This window comes from Leptonychotes weddellii, chromosome 7, assembly GCF_054177405.1.
Source record: "Leptonychotes weddellii isolate Sample4059 chromosome 7, ASM5417740v2, whole genome shotgun sequence".
Classification (NCBI taxonomy): Eukaryota; Metazoa; Chordata; class Mammalia; order Carnivora; family Phocidae; genus Leptonychotes; species Leptonychotes weddellii.
The window spans coordinates 35292961-35319749 of NC_138375.1; the positions used below are offsets into that span (position 1 = coordinate 35292961).

At 37.9% G+C, this 26789-nt stretch overlaps 1 protein-coding gene across 1 annotated transcript in view; it reads left to right on the forward strand.

The window, feature by feature from the left end:
• ITGA1 (integrin subunit alpha 1) overlaps positions 1 to 26789 on the forward strand; it is a 154448-nt gene that overhangs the window by 73641 nt on the left and 54018 nt on the right. Inside the window, exons 7-9 of the mRNA XM_081825796.1 lie at positions 7233 to 7381; positions 10844 to 10994; positions 23598 to 23763. Of these exons, the coding sequence (XP_081681922.1) occupies positions 7233 to 7381; positions 10844 to 10994; positions 23598 to 23763 (466 nt within the window). The remainder of the gene's footprint in view (positions 1 to 7232; positions 7382 to 10843; positions 10995 to 23597; positions 23764 to 26789) is intronic.

Consider the following 26789-nt stretch of genomic DNA (forward strand, 5'->3'; position numbering starts at 1 on the left):
ACTTCCAACTTAGAAATGAGATAAAATCTCATTTTTGCGTAACTGCAGTACATGATATTGTATCATGAATATAACAGAGGTGAATGAGGCAGAACAATTAATTGATCTTTACAAGTAGGTAACTCAGTATTGTAAAGAAATGTTTTCCAAACTATGTTGCTTGACGTGAGGTATTGAATATGTTTCTCCCAAAAATATTCCCTTAAATAAGAATAAAATATACCAGGTCTTCCAATTCATGATTCACAATTCATGTTTTCATATCAGAGATTCTGAGAGCACTTTCACTTTTTTTAAAGAATTATTTATTTATTATTTTTGAGAGGAGGGCAGGGGTGGAGGGAGAGAGAGAATCTCAAGTAGACTCCCAGTTAAGCATGGAGCCCAATGCGGGGCTCAGTCTCACAACCGTGAGATCAAGACCCCAACTGAAACCAAGAGTCAGTCAGCCAACTGACTGAGCCACCCAGGCCCCTCTCTGAGAGCACTTTCTTTTTTCTTTTTTTCTTTTTTTTATTTTTAAAGATTTTTATTTATTTATTTGAGAGAGAGAGAATGAGAGAGAGCACATGAGAGGGGTTAGGGTCAGAGAGAGAAGCAGACTCCCCGCCGAGCAGGGAGCCCGATGCGGGACTCGATCCAGGGACTCCAGGATCATGACCTGAGCCGAAGGCAGCCGCCCAACCAACTGAGCCACCCAGGCATCCTCTGAGAGCACTTTCAAAAGAATTTGCTTATGAGTCAGAGTAGAGCAACTGGGGACAGGAGTAAGAGAAAGCCTTGGTCTTTTGCATTCGAAATTTGTGGATTTTTTTTTTTTTAGTTAATATAAATAGCAAAGGGAGAAAGAGAGGCAGACAAAAAAGATAAAAACAGAGAGACAGAGAGGGTGTAGAAGGGGGTCCTGCTGTAAAGATACATGTTAACTTTGTGTTACCCATTGTTTTCCAAGTTTACTTGACCATGGAACTCTTTAAATATCATACCTAGTAACATACAAAAGGATGCTAGTACTCCCTAGGAAAGGGGTAAGGGAATATTAGTTCATGGCTTAGCTGAAGAAGGATTATAAATCTCGTGTTTAAATGGAGGGTTTGAATCAGTGTTACAAACCTCTGGTTCATGTAACAGAATCCTTAGCCATTGTGTGCCTGATTTATTCTCTAGCCTGAATCTTAGTTCTCTTTGGCCTTAGATTATAATTACATACCTATATCTTTTGTTCTACTTAATCAGGAAGTTCAAACTGTATCTCCCTAGGAAGTAAAGGCTTCCTTTCCAGGTGTCTCTAAAAGCAACCGTTCTACTTGGGATTCATCCACTCCTTATGAGTATTGTTACTATCTTCCTGTACTCTTACTGAGGTCATAAGCTACTTTTTTCTCCATTTTCTCTTAAAGTTCACATCGAACCTATTGCTTCTTTTAGCTGCCATCCCTGCTTACTTATTTCCATTTAGCAAACATGCCTAGAATCTTTTCATCCCCATTACTCTTCAACAGTGTTCTACTTAATTTCTACCCTCTGGTTCTTGTATCATTCCAACAACTGAAGCAACTGACTGCTTCAAGTCAAATATGATGATTATTGGCTGTTTTACTTTTCTCAATTTCTAGAATGATTTCAATTCCTCATCATTTTTGACATATTTTCCAAGCTCCAGACAGCTTTGCTTTCTCCCATTCTACATTCATGACCCATTGTCTGTTCTTTACCTGGGGTTCTCACTTAGGAGGCTACATCTTCTTCCCTCCATGAGGCCTTTCAATGCAAGACAGTAAATGTGCTTGTGCTTCTCTCCTCCAGCCTCCTTCAGTGTGTGTTCATCACTTGGCTCACTTTTTATCTTGCTATTTAATCATGACCTTTATTTGATTCTGTTGCATATGCATATATACACAGGGTGCTAGTATGAATCTGTTTTACCTGCCTTAAATTATACACTAAGCTGGGACTGAAACTGTTTTTATTCACTGAGTCTCATCAATACTCAGCAAAGCATTAGTTATGTTTGTTTTGTGATTTGACCATTTTCCTGTGATCAAAATCAATAAATGGAACTCTTTTTATGGGGAAGGCACAGCAGGTCTTACTCTGCCTGGTTCCTAAGGAAATATGCAGCCCAGTATCAGCCAGGGACCTACACTGGGTCATTTCCCTGAGATTTGAGTTTCTACTGCCCAGTCTTCTCATTCCCACACTTCTTTTTGTCTCTCTTCTTCTGCTTATCATTATTTCCCTGCTATCTCAATTTTCTACTTGCTTATGTGAAATGTTACAGTCATCTAGTAAGAATGTATGCGGGTCAACTGTAAGCAAAGCAAAGCAGTGGCGTGGGATAAGAGAATACCAAAAGCTGTGACATAGTCCATGCTCTTTACTCCTCCTTGCCCCTCTCGAATATATAATGTAGTTGGGGAGATAAAGCACACATACAAAGCAGTTGAGAAGAATGCTGTACTCACACAAGCAAAACAGACAAGTTTGCCTCAGGGCTCAGAGAAGAGGAAGATCAGTATTATCTAGATTGGTGATTAGGTGGGGAAAGTTTTGCAGAGAAAGTGAAACTTGAATTGAATCTTCCAGAATGGGTAGTAAAATTTTAGTTTTATGGGAGGGATGAGAAAGGGTAGGGACAGCACTCGGACTGGGGAATCCTAGAGTTGAGGGGGAACTAAGAAGGTGCAGTCAGGCTGTTGAGTGACTGCGGGTCAGGGAAAGAAAACTGAATTTTACCGTACAGGTCTAGTATTTCAAGGAGCACCTTGAAGTTTTATCTGTTTTCCATCTTAAGTAGAATAAAAATTCTCTTTTAAAGTATATTTCAAAGTCATTGATGTAGTAGGCAATGGAGAGTTACTAGAGATTTTTGAAGAAGGAAGTTATGTCATAAAAGCAGAATTTCAAGACAGTTAATCTTCCATGAATATGTAGATGGAGCTGAGGAGAATGGAAATCTGAGGGAGAGCAAGAGCAGAGAGACCAACAATTGCCACAGTCCAGGTTCAAGGCAGTGAGGTCTGGTCTGGGCCAATGAAGAAATTCAGAAACAGGGATAATAGCTCACAGGAAAAGAGGTAGAATTTATGCCAATTAAACAAGGCTGCTTTGTGCCATAATATTTGACATTTGCAACATACTTTGCATATCTTATAAAACCTTCTGTGAACTATTGGATTATCTGGACACCAGGAATAGCAGAAAAATTTTAGCCCCTTGGTAAGTCAGAAATCAGTGCTTTATATCATCTCTCCCTCCCCTAGGTCTGGTTTCCCAGACACAAACCCTGAGAAAATGAGCCAAGTGACAGTGATTTACTAAGGAGTGCTTTTAAAAGAAAATAGTAAGAGATTTTGGGGAGCGAAACAGTAGCAACTGAGGACAACCAAGGGTGTGATTTCAGGTGAAATCAAGACCTCAGGCTGATCTGGAAGGGGAGCTCCAAGTTGAGTCAAGGGACTGATCTTTCCCTGCCTGGACTCAGACATCATCTATGGAGCAGGGCGAGGGGTGAGGAGGGAGAAAATTTCCAGGCACTTCTGGCTCTTTCAGCCTCAGGGGCAAAGCAGCTCTAGCAGTCCAAGGGCAGTCAGCCATTTGAAGAGACCCTCAGGTGGAGTTGTTAGAAGCAAAGTATGAAGAAAGGGTGAGGCAACTGGCAGTTATAAGTTCTCTAAAGAATAAACTTATGGAATTGAGATATATGTTAAGTCGGTAGAGAAAGGGAGAGAGGGAAAAGATATAAAGCACTGATTTCTGACTTAACAAGGGGCTAACATTTTTCTTCTATTCCTGGTGTCCAATAATCCAATAGTTCATAGAAGGTTTTATAAGATATGTAAAGTATGTTGCAAATGTCAAATATTATGGCACAAAGCAGCCTTGTTTAATTGGCATAAATTATATCTCTTTTCATGTGACCTCCTCCCCATGTATCAGTGTGATACTCTCTTTTTCCTGAGCAGTTAATAGCTTATGACTAGAATTCGATTGAACTCAATAAATGGGAGCAAAGTGCACTCATTAGTACCAAGGAGTAGGACTGTTGGGCAGTGTTATGTGCAACCACATTAGAGATTCATGGCCATAACTTTAAAGTGAGACCAGTCTATAAATTGTGTGATTTCTGTCTAGAAACATTTAGTGTCACAGAAGCTCGCAAAGAAAAGAAGATATTTGGACTTAACCAGAGTTGGAAGTTAGCCAAGTGAGTTAATGGAGGGGAAAAAAGGTTAAAGGAGTTAAAGTTTGCAAGTAAATGATTGTGGTGATGGACCATGAAATCTATGCTAAGTTAAAAAAAAAAAAGTACGATCTCTGAATTAATTGGAAGTCTTGATGTGGTGAAGGAATTGATGAATTAGATATACTAGGTAAATGAGCTGAAGTTAATGGTCAGACAGACGAACACTTGAAATTGAGATGGAGGTCCTGCAGTTTTTCCTGTTGAGAAGGTCAAGGATAAGACCTTGAGAGTGGACAACATAGGTGACCTAGAGGAAAAAATTACTGAAGATGAGGAAGTCAAAGAAATAAGAGACTAGGCTATTCAATAGATTATCCAAATGAGAGATTAGGGTGTTCAGTAGATTCACCCAAGTAGTAAAATGTCCAAGAATAATGACAGGAATGATGGTTTTCAGAGTTCTTTGGTCTCCTGCTTAATCAAATAAAAACAAAGGGAAAGAAAAACAAAGCAACTCTGTAAGATGTCCTGAATGGGTGAGCAATTAACTTCCACAGTAGCATTTATTCATTTTGATACCCAAAAACAGGCATAATGATTATCTAAGTAGCAAAATCATTTTACCTTTATTTACATTGAATATTTATATATGCAAAGACAATGTCAAGCCTTCATGGTTTCTCTTAATAATTATTCAGTTTCTCCCTGAATTATTAATTAAAAGCTATAAAGGTTATTGGGATAATATTTTTAAATCTTTGTGGAGAGTAATACAGAACTATCCATAACATTTAATTCAAAGAAATAGCCTGAATTGGAGTTATAGGTGTGTCCTCATTCATTTTATTATTTTTTGCATAATTAGTTGGTTGTAGCCTACTTTATTTCCAAAGGGACTTCTCGTCATCTTTATTCCAATTATAATAGCACATAATCTTGGAATAGATAGTGAAAGATATGTTCATAGAAGAGCAGGGTTATCCTGGACATGAATTGAGCAGATTGCATGTTCACTCCGCCTATTATGTACTTTATCTTACACTTGAATGTGCTTTCTCGTTATTTCTTATTTATCCTATACCCAACTAAGCAACTCTAAGGAAGGATTAATATGTTCTATTTTTAAAATATGATCTGTTTGTTTGTTTGTTTTGCTTTGCTTTATTATATTCTCCAGTGCATCTCAATTAGGTAGCTAGCTCATTAAATTCATCAAGTAGCAATGATATGATAGCAGCATTTAGTAGAAACTGGCAGGATGAAGTGACAGAGAATGCGGGCACTTTAGGGAGGTGTATTTTTGTAGAGAGGAAGTAGAGTGATGGAAAAAGCCCTGGGATAAGGGACTCAGATCTTAGACTAGACCCTTCTCTGCCCCTTCACCATGAGGAATATTTTAAACTTAAATTCCTCATTTATAAAATGTGGTACTAATTTCTGTTACTATAATCTGAATAAATTAGGAAAAATTTTTTTAAAAAGCATTAAAAATATACAATACTACTCTTATTTAAGTATAGTGGCTTTAATTGGTCCACGATGTCTAAAGTACTCTAGAAGGTAGCTCAAAGATGATAAAGATTATTTTAGATTGGAAGGTTCTCCTATTGGTTTCTGAAAATGCCAGAGTATACTTCTGGTTTCCAAGAAGAAAGACACAACTGTGGAAATGTATCTTTAAATCAGACACATAATTAAGCCTGAAGATTTCTGAAAACAGTGACATCTGCAAGGGAGGCTGGAAGGTAGATGCCAATCCCCTCTGCCACTTAGAAATAGGATCAGACTTGGAAATAGGATGGGTCTGAAGCAAGCATGAGGCAACTTTATCAATGGACAAACTACACAATTGCCTGGGAAAGAAGGCAACCTTGTCTCAAATCGCTTCCCCAACCCAAGAAATGTAGTGCCCAGATTTCTACATTAAAAAGACATTCCTTTGGGTATAGAATTCTCTGAATCTCGAATTTTGAGTAGAGAAAATTAAACAAAAAGTTATCTCCAGTCATAATTCTTGATATAGATTAGTCTATTGGTTCACATCAACATTTAAGGAAAGGTATAGAAAAAGGATAAGAAAAATGGGCGTCTCTAGGGGAGAGGGGAGGTATATGGAGCAAGGGAAATCAAATCTGGGGACACTTTACCCTCTATATCATTTTACTCTATGGTGGCTTTGCAGTTAGCTGCCCAAATTATCCAGTCTGTGCAAAGGACAGAGTGAAAGGGGAAGTCAGAAAGAAAGGGAAGACAGATAACATGAAAAGGGATGGTGGGGAGAAGGGCTGGCATGAGAGAAATGAAGCTACGCCTGAACTAGATAAAGCCTGAAGTGCATATGTGCCCTCCCCAGATACATGCCCCGCTTATTACTCACCCAGCCTCATCTTGTTTCACTTACCCTCACAGCCTGGTCCAGGCTCACTGACTTCCTTTCCGTTCTCAGGACGTCCCTTGCTTTTTGCTCATCTCATCTTCTTTACATACAGATTCCCCTCGTGTGGACCCCATCCTCCCACTCAGCCTCCATTCAGGACAGGTCTCCACCCTCCTTGCACCTTCCAGTCTTAACTTGATTATCACTTCTAAGAGGCTTTCCCTGAGCCTCTTCTGAAGTAGGGCCTTAGGTTCTACTTGCTAAACAGCATTATAGCCCTCTCCACAGTTGAACATGCACTGGAATGATCATGTGTTGAATCTCTCTCTCTCTCTCTCTAGTTTAGAAACTCTGTGAAGGCAGAGAGCATGTCAGTGTGTAGCACCTTCTACCCACCAAGGCCTGCCAGAGTCATCCAGTAGAAACTATTGAAGATATAAACCAATGTTTGGGAAGTTTAATAGTAGCACTATCATTCTTGTTCTTTGGGCTGTGAATATCCACAAGTGGCAATGATTATTGCTGTCAAAATAGAAGGATTTGTGTACTGATGAATTTTTAAACTCATCTGAAAGACAAAAAAGTATATCTGATCTACATGTTTAAACTAAAGAAAATTGAAAACGGAACATTGCTAAATGGATAACTCACAGTGGCTTGGTGTTTCAGGTTGGAATTGTACAGTATGGAGAAAATGTAACCCATGAGTTCAACCTCAATAAGTATTCATCAACAGAAGAGGTACTTGTTGCAGCAAATAAAATAATCCAGAGAGGTGGCCGCCAGACTATGACAGCCCTTGGAATAGACACAGCCAGGTATGTGGATTAAAAAATAAACCAAAGTAAAAGACTGTGCAAAAATAACTGCTCACAATCAAGCCCTTTGGAGTGTCGACTGAACATTTACCTTGGCAATATTTAAAGCCATCTTTTTTTTAAAACTAGATCTCACTGAATAACTAATAGTTATAAGATCAAGTTTTTCTACAATATAGTCTCCCCACCGTTCATATCTTTCCTTTTATTCCAAAGGTTGAAATGATGGAAAAATCAGAAAATTACTGTAGTCTGCTGCATCATGTTCTTGGGTACTAAGACATAATATTAGTGAATATCTTTTCCCTTTGTTCTTTGTCTACAGCTTCTAGGAATCTCATTTAAAAAAAAGGATTAATATTCATTCACTTCTACTCAATATATATTTATATCCTAGTATGTCCATAATTTTACAGTACCTGATTTAGGGTTATTGAAGCTCTCACTTTAAGAGTCTTTAAGAGGTCAAATTCAATATTGCTGTATTTGAAATCATTTTCAGTGAAAAGATTAAAAGAAGTTGCAAGAACTTCATCATTTGTGCACTCTTTCTTTCTTCCTTTCTCCAAATTCCCTCTAATTTACATCCCTTCCTTTCTCCTATACCTCCATGGAGAACACATAATCCACTCTGTTTGAACTTCATTCTATGAAAAGCTACAGAACTGTCCTTTGATTACAATGTGAAACAGTTTTTCTATATTTTTCCCAACTACATTCAACTCTTATCTCTTGCTATTTTCTTCCTAAGTTGCCTTTAAAGCTAGTAAGGTTCTAAACAAAAACTAAACAATACCAAAATCACAGGAAATCTAATAAATAGTTTGACTAATATTAAGGATCCTTCTGTTAAGTGTCTTCAACTTCTGGACTCTCATCTCATTTTAAAGAGCTAATTAGCCATGCTCTCATTTCACCTGCCTGCTAAGATCAGTATTTTAAGGGGGTTAAAATAATTAACATGGATATTCCAAAGAATGGGTTGGATATTCAAAAATTTGAAATTTCATGTGCAGCCTTAGACTCGTAAGTGTTAGAGAAGCATGTAGTTCTAGTTATATGGGGCTCAAGAGAAAATAACCACAAACAGATGGGGTAATTTTACATTTACCTGCCTATAGGATCACCAATTTGCATGCACAAAGAGTGCACATGTTGAGGTGTACTGAATGCACCCTCTTAAATAATTGACTAAATGTGACTGCACATTCAAAGTAAATCAAAGTGTTCTTTGAAAGCTCTGAGCCTGTAGGGAGCTGTGTTTTCCAAAGGCAACCACTTAAGAATGAATATTCATCTTTGAAAACTAACTGAAGAAATATTCTGGCTGCTTTGCTCCTGCATAAATATACTCTAAATTCCATGACCCTATATGGTTTTTGCCTACATGTTTCACAAAGGGTCTAGCTGTCAGACACATAGTTTATTGAGTTTTGTATATAAATAAAACTCAATAATGGTATTACTAAGTATCCTTCTTGTACATTCATTTTTCACACTGAAGCATATTTTTAATTGTTCTCTATTCCTTTTAGGCAGGGCCAGTTGCAAAAAATATTTTTAATTTTTTAGAATCCTTTACTTCTATTTTCATTGGATAGTAGTATTTGGGAGTAAAGGGCAATTTGCTGAAGATATTTGAAACAGAAAGAGTGTACTCAAGAGTTCTGCCAGTGGCTACTCTTACATTATATAAAACCAACCCCTCTTTAGATTTACCAGATTTTCTTTAAGAAATGTCTTTTAATCATCTCCATTGCTTGAGGTTCATTCAGTAATGGCCTGGATCTTCAAGAGAATTGGGAAGTCTTGGTGATCCTCTAAGGAGTTAGGACTGCAAAAAGGATAGAATCCTATATGATAAGTTCATGTTCTGAACTTCATTTAAAGACTAGCCTTTGGGGCACCTCGGTGGCTCAGTCAGTTGGGCATCTGCCTTTGGCTCAGGTCATGATCCCAGGGTCCTGGGATCGAGTCCCACATTGGGCGCTCTGTTTGGACAGGGAGCCTGCTTCTCCCTCTCCCTCTGTTGCTCCTTCTGCTTGTTCTCTCTCTCTCTCAAATAAATAAATAAAATCTTTAAAATATATATATAATAAAAAAATAAAGACTAGCCTTTAACATCTGTTTTCACCTTCGTTTGTGCATATAAAGTCAGAAAATCTATCTGTGTAGTGTAGAGGGCAGAGATACACAGTTCCCTAGTGGCCAACTTTTTTAAATAGTTTCTTTATTTTGAAAATTGTAAGAAAAATTAAAAATGTAAAAAATAGTACAACAAAATCCTATGTACTCACCAAACAAATCAACAATTGTTAACATCTTGTCATATTGACATTTAGCACTTTTAAAGGAAAATAAACAGAGATAAAATCCCTTTTCCCACATCACCGGGATCTTTTAGCCTGCTCACAAGATACCCACCATTGTGTATATTTATTGTGTACCTACAGTAAAACTAATGTGTATTGTGCAAACCCTTTGGGAGGTTAGTTTAAGAGAAATGTTTTTTTGGCATATCCCAAACTGCAGCTGTTTGTCCTTATGACCAAAGAAAAATATTGAAATAGACCATTCAGTATGATTATTGCTGCATTTTATACCAAGATCTAAAAAATATTATATGAAATCCTTTCATTGTTTCATTCCTAAGTAAAATGTACTTGACTCCAGAAAGGAAAGTGAGCAAGGGAAAGAAAATAATAGAGGGAAAATATGCCTCTGTGTGTGTGTGTGTGTCTGTGTGTGTGTGTAGAAGCACAAAACAACAAAAATTGTTAATTTCCCCTCTCTTACATTGCTTTCCATAAATGCTTTTTGAATTAAATAAAAAATTCCTTTCTTTGCAGTTAGGTTATAGCATTTTCCCTTTCTCTCTGTGCCGCTTTCTTCCATCCTACCCCCAGCAGCCTGTGTCCTAAAACCTAGTTCAGACCAAATCTTTCATAGCTACTCCATCCACTCTTGCCCCCCATAGCCCTGCTCTATCACTGACTCAGACCATAGCCATCAGCAGTCTTTTATTACTATGTCCAATTTTTCTCCCATATCCAAGAGCACTCTCAAGCATTCCAGCCATACAAAATTCTGTTTTCTCCCAGCTCCCCTCCTCAGCTCAGAGGATTTCCATACTGTTCTATAAATGTCAGAATAGATGTGGTGGAAGTGAGGACAAAGCAACCTTCCCTGAGAAGTTTCCAAAGAATGAAATAGTGCTGCCCTTTGTATATGGGATATGTGATGATTACTAAAATGGTGACTTCTTCATCATCTGGGAGAAATCTAAGACTATTACAAATAACGATCTTCATGCCTCCCGGCTTGAACAGTGGTTGTGAATGTTGATCGTGGAAGGACAGCACTGTTCTAACTAGAGTTGTCAGTGTTTTTCTTTTGTTTATCACTTTGCCTAACCTTGAGGTGGTATTTTATTTGCTTCTCTTTCTTCTGTGATCACTTCAGGAAGGAGGCTTTCACTGAAGCCCGGGGTGCCCGAAGGGGAGTTAAAAAAGTCATGGTAATTGTGACTGATGGGGAATCCCATGACAACCATCGACTGAATAAGGTCATCCAAGACTGTGAGGATGAAAACATTCAGCGGTTTTCCATAGCTGTAAGTACATGGCTAGAGATAGCTTTCAAACTCTGGTGTGAAGACAAGAGGTGTGTACATATGATTATTTTATGCAAGTTACACAAACAAGGTTGTAAAGGAGAAATGTCTCCATTTGAAGGTAAACTCTGTGAGGGCAGGATTGGGTCTTGCTCCCTTTGTGTCCTAGGGAAGGAAGGACAAGAGAAAGAAAGAGACAGAAATAAGAAAGAAAAAAGAAGAGCAGAAAAGGAGCAGAAGAGGACCCCCCAGCAGGGGGAAGAATGCTGGAAGGATGCAGGGAGGAATGGAGGAAGGGCAGAAAAGAGGGAGGGAAGGAAGGAGAAAGGAGAAGGTAAGAAGAAAAAAGGAAGGGAGGAAAGAAAGGAGGAAATTGAGGATGTGCTAGTAATAAATACATTGCCTGGAGAATAGTCCAAGATGGTGGAAGAGTAGGAGACCTTAGTTTCATCTGGTCCCAGGAATTCAGCTAGATAGCTATCAAATCATTCTGAACACCGACGAACTCAACCAAATATCTAAGAAAAGAATAGCTGCAACTCTACAAATAGAAAAATGACCACTTTCTGCAAGAATGACAAGATAGAAAAACTCACCTCAAAAAAGAGAACAAGAGGCAGTACTGACTGCCAGGGACCTAATCAGTATGGATATAAGTAAGATGTCAGAACTAGAGTTCAGAATAATGATTATAAAGATATCAGATATTAGCTGGGCTTGAAAAAAGTATAGAAGTCACTAGAGAATCCCTTTCTGGAGAAATAAAAGAACTAAAATCTAATCAAGTCAAAATCAAAAAGGCTATAATGAAATGCAATAAAAAATGGAGGCTCTAACTGCTAGGATAAATGAGCAAAAGAGAGACTTAGTGATATAGGAGACAAAGTGATGGAGAATAAAGAAGCTGAGAAAAAGAAACAACTACTGGATCACAAGGGGAGAATTTGAGAAATAAGTGATACCATAAAATGAAACAATATTAGAATAATTGGGATCCCAGAAGAAGAGGAAAGAGAGTTGGGGGTTGGGGGGCAGAAGGTATATTGAAGCAAATTATAGCAGAGAACTTCCCTAATCTGGGGAAGGAAACAGGCATTCAAGTCCAGGAGGTACAGAGAACCCCCCTCAAAATGAATAAAAATAGGTCAACACCTCAACATATAATAATGAAACTTGCAAATCTCAGAGACAAGCAGCTCAGGGACAAGAGGTCCATAATCTACAAGGGTAGAAACATCAGACTGGTAGCAGACCTAACCACAAAGGCCTGGGGGCTAGAAAGGACTGGCATGATATATTCAAGTTGCTAAATGAGAAAAATATGCAGCCAAGAATACTGTATCCAGCTAAGCTGTCAATCAAAATAGGAGAGAGAAAAAGCTTTCAGGAGAAACAGAAATTAAAGGATTTGTGATCACTAAACCAGCCCTGCAGGAAATATTAAAGGGGATCCTTTAAGCAAAGAGAGTAACACAGACCAGAAAGGAACAGAGACAGTCTACAGAAACAGGGACTTTACAGGTAATACAATGGCACTAAATTCATATTTTTCAATAGTTACTCTGAATGTAAATGAGCTAAATGCCCCAATCAAAAGACACAGGGTATCAGACTGAATAAAAAAAATAAGACCCATCAATATGCTGTCTGCAAGAGATTCATTTTATTTTTTATTTTTTTAAAGATTTAATTTATTCATTTGACAGAGAGAGATAGCGAAAGCAGGAACACAAGCAGGGGGAGTGGGAGGGGGAGAAGCAGGCCTCCCGCTGAGCAGGGAGCCTGATGTGGGGCTCAATCCCAGGACCCTGGGATCATGACCTGAGCTGAAGGCAGATGCTTAATGACTGAGCCACACAGGCAGCCCTGCAAGAGACTCATTTTAGACCCAAAGACACCTCCAAACTGAAAGTGAAGGAGTGGAAAACCATTTATCATGCTAATGGACATCAAAAGAAAGCTGGGGTGGCAATCCTTACAGCAGACAAGTTAGATTTTAAACTAAAGACTGTAATAAAAGTTGAGGAAGGACACTATATCATAATTAAAGCATCTATCCAACAAGATCTAACAATTGTAAATATTTATGTCCCTAACATGCGAGCAGCCAATTATATAAACCAATTAATAACAAAATTAAAGAAACACATCGATAATAATACAATAATAGTAGGGGACTTTAACACCCCACTCACTGCAATGGACAGATCATCTAAGCAGATCAACAAGGAAACAAGGGCTTTGAATGACACACTAGACTGGATGGACTTCACAGATATATTCACAGCATTCCATCCTAAAGCAACAGAATAGACATTCTTTTTGAGTGCACATGGAACAGTCTCCAGAATAGATCACATACTGGATCACAAATCAGTTCTCAACCAGTACCAAAAGATTGGGATAATTTCCTGCATACTCTCAGACCACAATGCTTTGAAACTGGAACTCAATCACAAGAGAAAAGAACTCAAATACAAGGAGGCTAAGGAGCATGCTTCTAAAGAATGAATGGGTCAACCAGGAAATTAAAGAAGAATTTTAAAAACTCATGGAAACAAATGAAAATGAAAACACAACTGTTCAAAACTTTTAGGATGCAGCAAAGAAGGTCCTAAGAGGGAAGTATATAGCAATACAAGCCTTTCTCTAGAAACAAGAAAGGTCTCAAATACACAACCTAGCCTTACACCTAAAGGAGCTAGAGAAAGAAGAGCAAATAAAGCTTAAATCCAGCAGGAGAAGAGAATTAATAAAGATTAGACCAGAAATCAATGAAATAGTAACCAAAAGAACAGTAGAGCAGATCAGATCAACAAAACTAGGAGATGGTTCTTTGAAAGAATTAGTAAGATTGATAAATCCCTGGCCAGACTTATCAAAAAGACAAGAGAAAGGACCCAAATAAATAAAATCATGAATGAAAGAGAAGATATCACAACCAACACTGAAAAAATATGAACAATTATACGAACATATTATGAGCAACTATGTGCCAACAAATTAGGCAATCTGGAAGAAATAGATGCATTCCTAGAGACATATAAACTACCAAAACTGAAACAGGAAAAAGAGAAAACCTCAACAGACCCATAACCAGCAAGGAAATTGAAGTAGTAATCAAAAATCTCCCAACAAACAAGAGCCCAGGGCCAGATGGCTTCCCAGGGGAATTCTACGAAACATTTAAGCAAAGAGAGTAACACATATTCTTCTGAAACAGTTCCAAAAAATAGAAATGGAAGGAAAGCTTCCAAACTCTTTCAATGAGGCCAGCATTACCTTTATTCCAAAACCAGACAAGGACCCCACCAAAAAGGAGAATTACAGACCAATATCCCTGATGGACACTGATGCCAAAATCCTCACCTAGATACTAGCCAATAGGATCCAACAGTACATTAAAAAGATTATTCACCATGACCAAGTGGGATTTATTCCTGGGCTGCAAGGTTGGATCAACATCTGCAAATCAATCAACATGATACACTACATGAATAAAAGAAAAGACAAGAGCCATATGATCTTCTCAATAGATGCAGAAAGAGCATTTGACAAAGTACAGTATCCTTTCTTGATTAAAACTCTTCACAGTGTAGGGATAGAGGGAACATGCCTCAATATCATAAAAGCCATATACAAAAAGCCCACAGCAAATATCATTCTCAATGGGGAAAAACTGAGAGCTTTTCCCCTAAGGTCAGGAACATGGCAGGGATGCCCACTCTCCAACATAGTACTAGAAGTCCTAGCCCAAGCAATCAGACAACAAAAAGAAATAAAAGGCATCTAAATTGGCAAAGAAGAAGTCAAACTCTCTTCACAGATGACATGATAGTCATGTGGAAAACCCAAAAGATTCCACCCCCAAATTGCTAGAACTCATGCAGGAATTCAGCAAAGTGGCAGGATATAAAATCAATGCCCAGTAATCAGTTGCATTTCTATACACCAACAATGAGACAGAAGACAGAGAAATTAAGGAGTCGATCCCATTTACAACTGCATCAAAAACCATAAGATACCTAGAAATAAACCTAACCAAAGAGGCAAAGGATCTGTACTGAGAAAACTATAAAATACTCATGAAAGAAATTGAGGAAGACACAAAGAAATGGAAAAACATTCCATGCTCGTGGGTTGGAAGAATAAATATTGTTAAAATATCTATGCTACCTAGAGCAATCTACACATTCAATGCAATCCCATCAAAATGCCATCAACTTTTTTCACAGAGCTGGAACAAATAATCCTAAAACTTGTATGGAACGAGAAAAGACCTGAATAGCCAGAGGAATGTAGAAAAAGAAAACCAAAGCTGGTGGCATCACAAAGCCGGACTTTCCATTTCCTCCCTACTTCATAGCCCCTAACTGTGCAGCCAGCAGCTCTAAAATGTTTTCTGTAATTGTATTTAAGCTGGACAAGAAAGGAAAAAGGATCAGAGAAGAAATTTCATTTAGTTCCAAGGAAAAGCCTAGCCTGCTATTGATGATATAGAAGATATTACATATAAAGTACTTCAGCTCTTTGTGTGCAAATCTGTATCAATATAAAAGCAATCCATTATTAATAACATTTGTCTCTCAAAATGCAAAAAAAAAATAGAGACAGAGTGCTTTTTACCTCTTAATAGTGATTTGTCTTTTCTAAATCAACTTCTAATAGTTCCATGAACTGAGATGACTCAATTTCATGGTGCCACCCCATGAAGAGGGACATTTAGAAAAGGAGAAGTAAAAATTCCACCTTTCAAATGGAAATATGGGAAATAATTTAAATTATCATGCATATAGCACTCTGTAACCTACCATAGTCTTTTTTTTTTTTCTGTGTCCTAGATACCTTTCTTTGTCCTTTGTGGCACCCCAAAGAGAGCAGGACAACTTTCCTTTTCCCATTTTATGAATGAGGAAGCCAAGGGACACGGGGTTTAATGGCTGTAGGCCACATGACCAAGTCTCCAGATACCCCTTTACTGACCGTCTGTACCACTGCCCTGGGCTGTTTTTCCCTGGTTCCCAGTCTCTCTTGCTGCAGCAGATCTCTGGAAGGTGCTGCAGGACTGTCCTAACCTGTTTTCACTCACTTCCCCAGACTTCCAAAGAGCACCACAGTCCTCTCCAGCCCTTGTACCAGAGCAAAAAGACCCAGCACAGAGACACTAAGCGTGTCCCATAATGTCATAACCTTAAACAACAACAAACCCATGGACATTTTCCAAAAGTGAGAAGAAGGGGGAGAGGGTAGAGAAGAGTATATTTTGGAGCTAGAAAGACCTTTGTTCAATTTATGCCTTTGTGACAGTGGATAAGTCACTTAGTACTCCAAGCTTCAGCTTCTTTATCTGTAAAGATAAAAGGTAAATATTGTTTCTTTCTCTTTCTCTCAGATAAAGAATCAGTGAGATAATGACTGAAAACATCTAGCACCTATTTATTGGTAGGTGAGGCAACCAATAAATACTATTTTTCTTAAGGATATTTAACTAGAGGAGTTTACAACCATGAAATAATAAGATCATGATGCTTTAGAGCTAGAAGGAATCTTAGAGATAAACTGTGTTGCCCCCTTGCACAGAAACCTTCAGAGATTCCCCCATGGACTATCAAACTTTATTTCAGCCTCACTAACAACTGTGTACAGCCTTCATTTCACTCTCAATTCGATAGCATGTGCCCTCTGCTTAGGAGGAGGGTGTCTTCTTAATATAAATTGATTTTTTAAACAAGTCAGGAAGCAAAACTTTCAGAACTGTAAGAGTTTAGCCTAAATTGTTTTTCGACAAAACCTCTTTTATTTACTGTAAGTAAGAATCAGATATTACACATAATGGTTTTTCAGTATTTCATCAGTGAGATTTCCTCCTTTCCTTTCAAAAGTATGATCAGTGAAAGACATCCCACCCCGTTGTAGGAAGGGAAGAAGAGTGATTCATCCCTGATAAACTCCCAGAACACAAAATCGATTCACTGCCTCCCAGGGGCAAGGTGACTGTACTTATTTTATAACCAAGATGACTTGCTTATAAACAAGGCAACTTCTGATTGCAACAATATCCTTTTTTTCTTCCTTTTCAAATTTTTATTTAAATTCTAGTTAGTTAACATACAGTGCAATGTTGGTTTTAGGAGTAGAATTCAGTGATTCATCACTTACATATAATACCCAGTGCTCATCACAAAGTGCCCTCCTTAATCCCCATCACCCATCTAGCCCATCCCCCACCTACCTCCCTCCATAACCCCTCAATTTGTTCTGTATCTTTAAAAGTCCCTTATGGTTTGTTTCCCTCTCTCTCCCCACCCCATATGTTCATCTGTTTTGTTTCTTAAATTTCACATATAAGTGAAATCATGTAGTATTTGTCTTTCTCGACCTGACCTATTTCACTTAACATAATACACTCTAGCTCCATCCACATTGTTGCAGATGGCAAGATTTCATTCTTTTTGATGGCTGAGTAATATTCCTTTGTGTGTGTGTGTGCCTCATCTTCTTTATCCATTCTGATAAAGTCTTATATCCAAAATCTATAAAGAACTTATCAAACTCAGCACCCAAAACACAAATAATCCAGTTAAGAAATGGGCAAAAGACATGAATAGACACTTTTCCAAAGAAGACATCCAGATGGCTAACAGAACATGAAAAGATGTTCAATATCACTCATCATCAGGGAAATACAAACCAAAACCATGATGAGATATCAGCACACCACAGAATGGCTAAAATTAACAACACAAGAAACAACAGCTGTTGGTGAGGTTGCAGAGAAAGGGGAACCCCCTTGCACTATTGGTGGGAATGCACACTGATACAGCCACTCTGGAGAACAGTATGGAGGTTCCTCAAGAAGTTAAAAATAGAACTACCCTATAATCCCACAATTGCACTACTAGGTATTTACCCAAAGGATACAAAAACACAGATTCGAAGGGATACATGCACCCTGATGTTTATAGCAGTATTATCAACAATAGCCAAACTATGGAGAGAGCCCAATGTCCAACAATGTTCTTTTTATTTGGGATACAGATGTGAAAAATTAAAACACCTCATTATTTCTCTTTTCCCTTGTTGTTACTTCTATAAATTACCTTTTGCCAATTACTATCAATCCATTATTACCTCTCATTATAATAGTTACTGTAACTATTTTGATCTCTTCTGTGGTTGAGAATAATTCCATAGATCCAGCCTTCACTCAGTGATACTGGCCACAGTTAAGAGTCTATGGCTGGTCTTTTCAGTATGCAAAGCCAATATATGCCCAGTTTGTCCCAGACAACTGGATATCAGAAGTGCTATCATCTGTTCAGCTTCCCTGCAGAGAATATAGCCTGGCTTTCCAGGTACCACTGTAGCAGGCAATGATCTGAGTAAACCATCAGCAGCATTAACAACGTTAAAAAAAACTTCACTGGAAAGCAGATACTGTACTATCAATGAATGACTTCTTAATTTTAAGTGAAGCTTACATCACTTTTACAGGGTATCTGGCTACATATACAGTATTTCTTGTCCTTAAGTCACCATGTTTCCCTTGGTTGGATCCCTAGTTGGTAATTCATACTTTGCCTCCCAACTGGTCAAAAAGGGTTCTCATAATTCCATTAATTTTCCTAGAGAATCATGAAATTATGAGTTCCTTTCCTGTTTTAATCAATGAATTATTGTCAAATTGCTCTTCAAATTTTTATAAATAATGTATAGGAAAATTTCACTTCAGCAAGAATTGTTATTTTCCCAATTCATATTTCTTTTCCCCAGTGAAACTTGTATTTTTTAGTTTGCGCCGAACTAGGAAATAAGACAGTTATTTTATTTCCTCTCCTTGTGCATTCACACAGAAAGGTTTTAGGCATTTCTGAAGCTCCATTCATGCTTCACATGGATCAAATATACCTGGGGGCCTGCCCGTATTGCCACCTGGGCTGTTCCTCCTACTCAATTTTTTTTTTTACTCACCATTTGATCCTGAACACCACAAAGATGTGTTTTGGGGAAGACAATACCCCAAACTAACTGACTATTGAAAATTTAAGCACTCTATGATAAAACTACAAACATGACCCATTAAACTCTCAGACTTGGTGAGGGTCCTAAACTGGTATGTATTCTACATGGTCTGTGCTCTGTCACTTGAGGATACTAGACATTGCCAGCAGGAGCCTGTTTTACATTCATATTCTATTCTTAGATGATAATGGCTGGAATTATAATGACTGAAATGTGTATCATTTACAGCATTCAAATGAAAATAAGAGAAGTTAGAAAGTATCTTAGCATTTCATTCATTTGCACACAAAAGGCACTATAGTACATGTAAATGAATTGTACACTTTACATTTGACACATCTGCCTCAAGGGAACTTCAATTCTGGATGTCTACTTGAGGTAAATATTAACAGAATACCAAATGCCTGGGCTTGACATATTTGTATAAAGTGAAACAGAAGTAATTTATAAACGTTATTTTGTATTTCTTCTCACTCATAGAAAATAATGTTTCTGCAAACACCAGATCCTTGGGTGAAGGATCAGAATACATTTCTGTTTTCATTTTTTATTCCTTAATACAAAATAGTTCAAACTGGATACAAGTCACAGTACTTCCTGGGAATTTTTTCCTTCTTATATTTTCTTCTAAATATATACTCTCATGTTCCATTTATGTTTTATTTTTATTATTTATGTATGTCACTTGGACATTTTCCCCATTGAACTTTATCCAATTGTCTCTGTCTGTCACATAGAGCACTAAATACCTGATAATGTTTACATCACAACTAAGAACCTCAACCGTGCATGGTCCAAACATCTTTACAATTTTTTTTAAAGATTTTATTTATTTATTTGAGAGAGAGAGAATGAGAGAGAGCACATGAGAGAGGGGAGGGTCAGAGGGAGAAGCAGACTCCCTGCCGAGCAGGAAGCCTGATGCGGGACTCGATCCAGGGACTCCAGGATCATGACCTGAGCCGAAGGCAGTCGCTTAACCAACTGAGCCACCCAGGCGCCCCATCTTTACAATTTTTATGTGTATTTTCAAATTCATCACTTTATAAGTGAAATGGAAGTTAACATGTCAATGCAATAGTGAATCTAGAATATGTTCAATAGGGACTAAGGGGGAAAGATGGTGACTTTCCATCCAAAGATATCATATAACTTATAGGATAAATTAGGTAAAATAGTGGAAACTCAGAGGGCCTCACATGATGTAGAATTTGTATGAATCTAAAAGAAATCCATACGTAGCAAAACTGCTGACCAAAAGGAACCTAACAGTGTGTGAGAAGAATACCAGGTATAGAGTGAGGTGTGGAGCAAGACCCCAGTGATCCCGAAACGGACACACAGGTGTGATGGAGGCTCTGGAGGCTGGAGACTCTCTCCCATCTTTTCCATGCTTTCTTTGGGGCATGTCCATCTAGATGTGGGGAAATACTCAACTATAAGAAGATCATCTTAATTGTTTTTAAGTACAAGAGAGAATTTGTTCAAGGCAATAATAGCAAGTGGCCCTTGGATTTTCCCTCCCTTATCTGGACAATGCTCTACATTCATTTCCATTAATTCTCTTCCACCATCAAGTAGCTAAAGTGGGAAAAGCACCAGTGGTCTCTGTTCAAATATAAACCATTTCTGATGGTTGACATTTGCTTTTCAGCCAAGTAGACAGGATCTGAGTTTTTGTGTTCTCGTGCAATTCTGCAAACTCCTGGTATTGACCTTCTTACCGGTATCTGGACAAGTAGTAGAGTTAGTTTTAAAAATCAAAAAGCTACCCAAATAGTGTACCGATTTCCTAAATTGCTCACTTTTTCAAAGTAGCACAAAGTTCTTCACAAACATTAGGGCATGTGCCTCATGAACACATTTTATAGGTAGACACAGAGCTAAACAAGAAACAAGGGCCTCGATGAAGACCTGTGTGTGCAGATAGGTGGTATTGCTAGGGACTCCTCCCAGGTATTCTGTGGGAATGGGGTGGGTGTGAGTCAAGCAAGGGGAAGGAACAGGAATCAATCCCCCAGCACCTTGACACTAGGAAGGAAAACTCCAAAGCTGCCATCTGTACTGACTGCCTGACTAGCTGGCATACAACTCGAATGCTCACATTAACGTTTAGTGTACATTTTAATGATTCAGTTACTAATCTAAACCCTCATACATTTTATAATACAAATGAACAAGTATATGGTAGATCATAAATAGCAATACCTAAAACAGTAATTTCAGCTTTTTTCTAACTATAAGTAAAAATTGTACCCTTCTTAATAAAAATATCAGTTTTAAAATCTACCATTTTGAATCTGACATTTAAAAAATGCATACAGATGCCTAGAACAGGCAGCTGAAGGAGAGTGGGCCCGAGATGGGTGCTCAGAGAAGGAGAGGCAGGGGTGTGTGGCCAGAAGACCCAGTGAGGATGAGGACCAGGACTGCCTGGCACCTCCACCTGTGCCGGCCCACCCATGTGTCCAGGATCCACCCAGTCCATAATGCTGAACTGCATGTGGGGACTATGGCAGGTCTGTGTTGCAATGGGACTTTGAAGGCACCCTAGAGTCTCAGTTTAACGATGCTAGACAAATCTATGTCTATGATTTAGAAATGGAAAGTGAAGCTAGAAATTTCTGGTATCTTCATGGTCATTGGAGGTCATGATTTTTCTTGTCCCCAAGGAGTAGGATATTCTAAAAATCAAGCAATAGCACAGAGCTCAAAATCTTACCTTTGTTTTTTGGATTTCAGGAGCATAGAATTGAATTAATCATGATCCTTGGTTTAGGAGACCTCATCATTTGTGAAAGCATGGCCCACTTTATAGGTTTCTATGTTTATTATTGTACCTGTATACATATTTTAAGTATCCAGTATAAGCATCTATGGGCCTGACCACATTCACCACCTGGAGTCCTCTACCTGATAACCATCAGCCCAAATCCTATACTCATCTCTTGCTCTCTTTTTCTAATCTCTTGGTAGCTATACGTATCCTAAAAAATTCTAAAAGTCTTCCTTTTATTTAACTTTATAAAAAGGGTGTCATGCTGTATATAGTATTTTGAAACTTTTAAAATTTAATATTGCTAAGATTCATCCATATTATTACAAGCCATCATAGTTCACTTTTTTAATTAAAGTAACACATACAGTGAAATGCAAAATTTCAGTGTGAAAATTATGTACAAAGTGAACAAATTGATGAGTTTAGATAATTGCATACACCCATGTAACCGATATGTCAATCAAGATATAGAACATTTCCATCACCCCCAGAAAGTTCCCTATACTTTCATTTTTTTAATACTCACTTCTGTAGTAACTGCTGGTGTGACTTACACCACCACAGCTTAAGTTGCCTATTTTATTTTATGTAAATGAAATCATATAGTATATACTCTTTTGTGTCTAACTTTTCACTCAACATAATGATTGGCCATGATATATTGTGCATCAGTCATTCATTTTCTTATTATACATTGTATGCATCTACCACAATTTGTTCCATACTTTACATGGACATTTGGATTGTTTCCAGTTTGGGTGCATCTATCCAATGGAATCCTACTAGCAATAAAAAAAGACTGAACTTCTGATACATGGGGCAACATGAATGACTCTCAGAAGCATTATGCAAATGAAAGGCGTCAGACACAAAAGGCTACATGCTCTATGAATTCATAAATATAACATTCTGGAAAAAGCAAAGCCTTAAGGACAGAAAATACATCAGTGGTTTTAAGGGTTAGGGGGAGGAAGGGATTGATTACAAAGGGGCAAGAGGGAACACTGATAGAAATGGTCTACATCTTGAAGTGGTAGTAACACAACTGTGTGGGTTGTCAAAACTTAGAATTGTATACCTAGAAAGGGTGAGTTTTACTGTATATAAATTATATCTCAATAAACCTTACCTTAAAATATAAAATAGATGTTTGAGAAAACCTGCTAATACATCTAAATAATTATGGTGAACTATAACAGATAATTCCTGCCTCTCTCTCTACTCTATAAAAAAGGGTGGGTAGGGGGTGTCCCTGTCTTGAGCATTTGGTTTCAAACAGGAAGGTCCCGATTGTTTATTTTTTAGATTACCAAGTTAGATTACTATTTAGTTTAATATCTGTTTAAAAAATATATATATGGGACTGGCTCTTGGTAAGATTATCAGGAAGAACTGCCTATTCAAGATCAAGTAACTCACTTGCTAATTATTTTTGCCAGCAAATGGGGGTGGCATGGGCTGGAATAATAGCAGAGACATTCAGAAACTATAACTTACTTTTGAACTGTCAGACTTTAAAGATAGAGCTGTTCATAAACAGGGACACAGGAATGCAAGAGAAGAAACTCTCACAAACATACAAGATTGCCCTTTATATTTTCCTACACCAATTACAGTATATAACAGTTAATATTAGGGAATCTACATATACTGAAGATTGTTCTTCCAAGAATATGGAAGTACATAAAAATTGCATTGAATTAATATACTATATACCTCTCTTGTTTATTGACAAAATGCTTGGGATCCTTATTTAACACATAGAATTTAAAATATATTCTTGCCATTTTGTCGTGTCTTAGATTCTTGGGAGCTATAACAGAGGAAATTTAAGCACTGAAAAATTTGTGGAAGAAATAAAATCAATTGCAAGTGAACCCACTGAAAAGCATTTCTTCAACGTCTCTGATGAATTGGCTCTAGTCACTATTGTTGAAGCTCTGGGAGAAAGAATATTTGCCTTGGAAGGTATGACTAGTTCTTGTAATCCTGTATGTTCTGTCTATAATGCAAAGTCAATGTAATGGGTTTTGGTATTTATTCCTACTACTACATGGGTCGTGCACTTTTACTGTGTACAATAGCCAGCATGGAAAAGTGCCCTTTTATGTAAATCTTTCCCTGAGATGGCTATCTCACATAGCACCGTGTCTGTCAGCAGCTCTCTTTGTAAGGATGTGGGGGTTGAAGGAAGGCAATGGTCAGTGTACACTCACCAGAACAAAAACGTGCCTGCGTGTGTTAGTCCTTTTCTGTGACACAGGTTTAGAAAATGGAGACACTAGCTCAACTTTTCCTTTTTAATTTGTTTATGTTATTTTGGGCTTCTATGGAACTGTTCTTGTTTGCAATAACTTCGTTGTTCATTTATTTTCTCCTATTTTGCTTCTTGCCCACTTTAAAGGTCTTTATGGAACTCTGTCTCAACTCCCATGACAGTAAAACATTGGTTCACTATATTTGTCTAAGTCATAATTCTTTTTTGTAGATTTTTTTTCTTTGATTTTGCAATGACGATTGGCTACTGAGGATAATGAGTCATGGCATTCCTTCCTCTGCCTTTGGTAGATGTCAAGTAACAAATTACTTTGAAACTAGCCTTTGCCTGACAAAAAAAAAAAATAAGTCTTTGGAATTGTTATGCCAGGAAAACTGAAAAAAAGCCTCTTTCTTCATGTTCTCTGATAACTGGAGCTTAAGAAAGCATGCCTCTTTCCCTTTTTCCAGAGAGTTCTACTCTTATGCCTCATCCGAATCCAATGGACCCTGTCCTTGTGAGGACACATGGAAGGACTGTTGTTTTGCGTCTTAAACACAGAAATTTAAAAGCACATTCTCAGTCACCCTGATATGACCTGATAATGGGAAACAGAAAGATAAAATGAGAAAGACATAAATAAAGCAAAGTAGACCACTTTGAGCATCAAATGACCAGGAAAATGCAAAAAAGTGACTAATGACAGAATATTAAAATGTATAGAAAGTAAAGAGTCACGAGGCATAGCATATTTATTATCATGGGTCACTAAAGGGGAATAAAAGAGGCCACCCCAAAATGTCACTTTGGCATGTAGATTATTTTGAGCTGAAGGCAATCAAGACCCAGGAGACTCAGGAAAAACTTTAACTTCTTCCTTAACTACCTAAAAGAATTTATACAGGGGGCCCGGCCGAGAAAAAGAGCTATAACCAAGGATAACTTTTTAATCTGAAAGACCTGTCTGCCTGGCAGGGCAAACTTCTAATTACCAAACATCTGTTCTTCTTATGTCCATTGAACTGCCCTCCTCCCTTTGCAGCCCCTGGCTCCTCTCCCAATCCTTAGGTCAGGATGGCATATAAGCTTCAATTGCCCCCACTTGAACTTCAGTCTCATATTTCGGGGGGTCCCATATGAAATTAAATTTGTTTTTCTCCTGATAATCTGTTTTAGGTCAAGTTAATTATTAAACCAGCAAAGGAACCTGGAAGGGAGGAAGGGAAAATTTTTCCACTCCTGCATGACCCAGTGCACATGCTAATATGTAGAAAAATCAAACAGAATTTCACAAAATGACTCTTATTATGTATAAAGCATTCTGATAGTTTCTCATTTTCATTCTCTCTTCTCTTTCAATTAAAAAAATGCTGGTGGTGATTCACCCTGATGATTTCATGACCCATAAGTGACAGATTTGGTTTAGATTTGATGAGCAGCTACAGCCCATGCAGACTTCATTTCTCTGCTTCCCTTTTGCCGTAGCCGCCCTGTGCCTTTAGAAACAGAACACTTGAATTACTTATCCATCTGAAGTCGCAGCTGCTCCTAGAGAACTTGGCTATCCTGCATTCTGTACGCAAGGCACTTTTAAGTGGCTTTGGTCTCACAGTAGCTATCCCAGTGTCATTTACTAATAGGCCAGACCATAAGCTTCACTGGCCTCAAGGAAATATACAAAGTTTTCCAAGTCATTGTGTACTTTTAATGTGATAAGTCAATAATGTGATCTATGATATGATAAAACAATCTGTAAAGACCATTTAAATGAAAATGACTTAGTTACATTAGATAAGCACAATACAGTTTCAATTTTAAACCTCATCTTAAGTAAGCAAATAAATATAACCTTACAAAACTTGTAGAATGAAGCCTGTATCAGTGGTTGTGGGAAAAGGAGCCCAGTTTGCCTTAAATGACATTTTTGTGTTGCTTCTAAACTATCTACACCATTAGTTAAAGATTACACGTTGGAATGCCCCGAAACTATAAGAAGTCTGTATATTTAAAAGCAAAATTATTTTTTAAGTGTCCTCAGATTAAAATGTCTCCCGCATCTTTATTGCTACACTTTGAGGCCTAACCAAACGCAGTGTTTTGACTAGCCTATTTAGGATTTTCTTCATAATGACAGCAGAAAGGCCTTCATTTCCTTGTTACTTGAGAAGTGTCCACTTCCTATCAACATTTATCTTTAGATGGTAAATAGTAGCGATTATGAAATTCCTGTTTGCCACGGACAGCGCCACCTAGTGATGAGAACACGCCACCAACTTGCCCAATCAAAGATCAGAAAACCATCTGTCTCCCTTTCCCAGCAAATGTTGGGGAAAATGCTGAAATTCCTAACCAGACGCCGAGCAGTGGGGAGAGTGGTTATCTCAGTACTCATGAGGAGTCCTGGGAGAAGTTGACAGCAAGAAGTTCAGAGATGTGCAAAGGGCTATTACCATGAGGACAGTTCAGCAGGTGGAATGTCACATAACTCCCTTCCCTCTGTTCTCCGCTGTAAGCAGAACAGCAGGAAGAGAAAGTACTGGAAATATGCAGGGTTTTGCTGCTGCGCTCTTACAGTTGGCCTTGAAAAGATAAATACAAAGACACCATAAAGCATTGTGGACTTAAAAACTTAAAGTGTACTTCAGTCATTTAAATTAGAGGATAATTCATACGTGAAATTAAAATGATACATTTGAATTCTTGATTGATATCCCCATTTAACCTAGTCCTAAAAAAA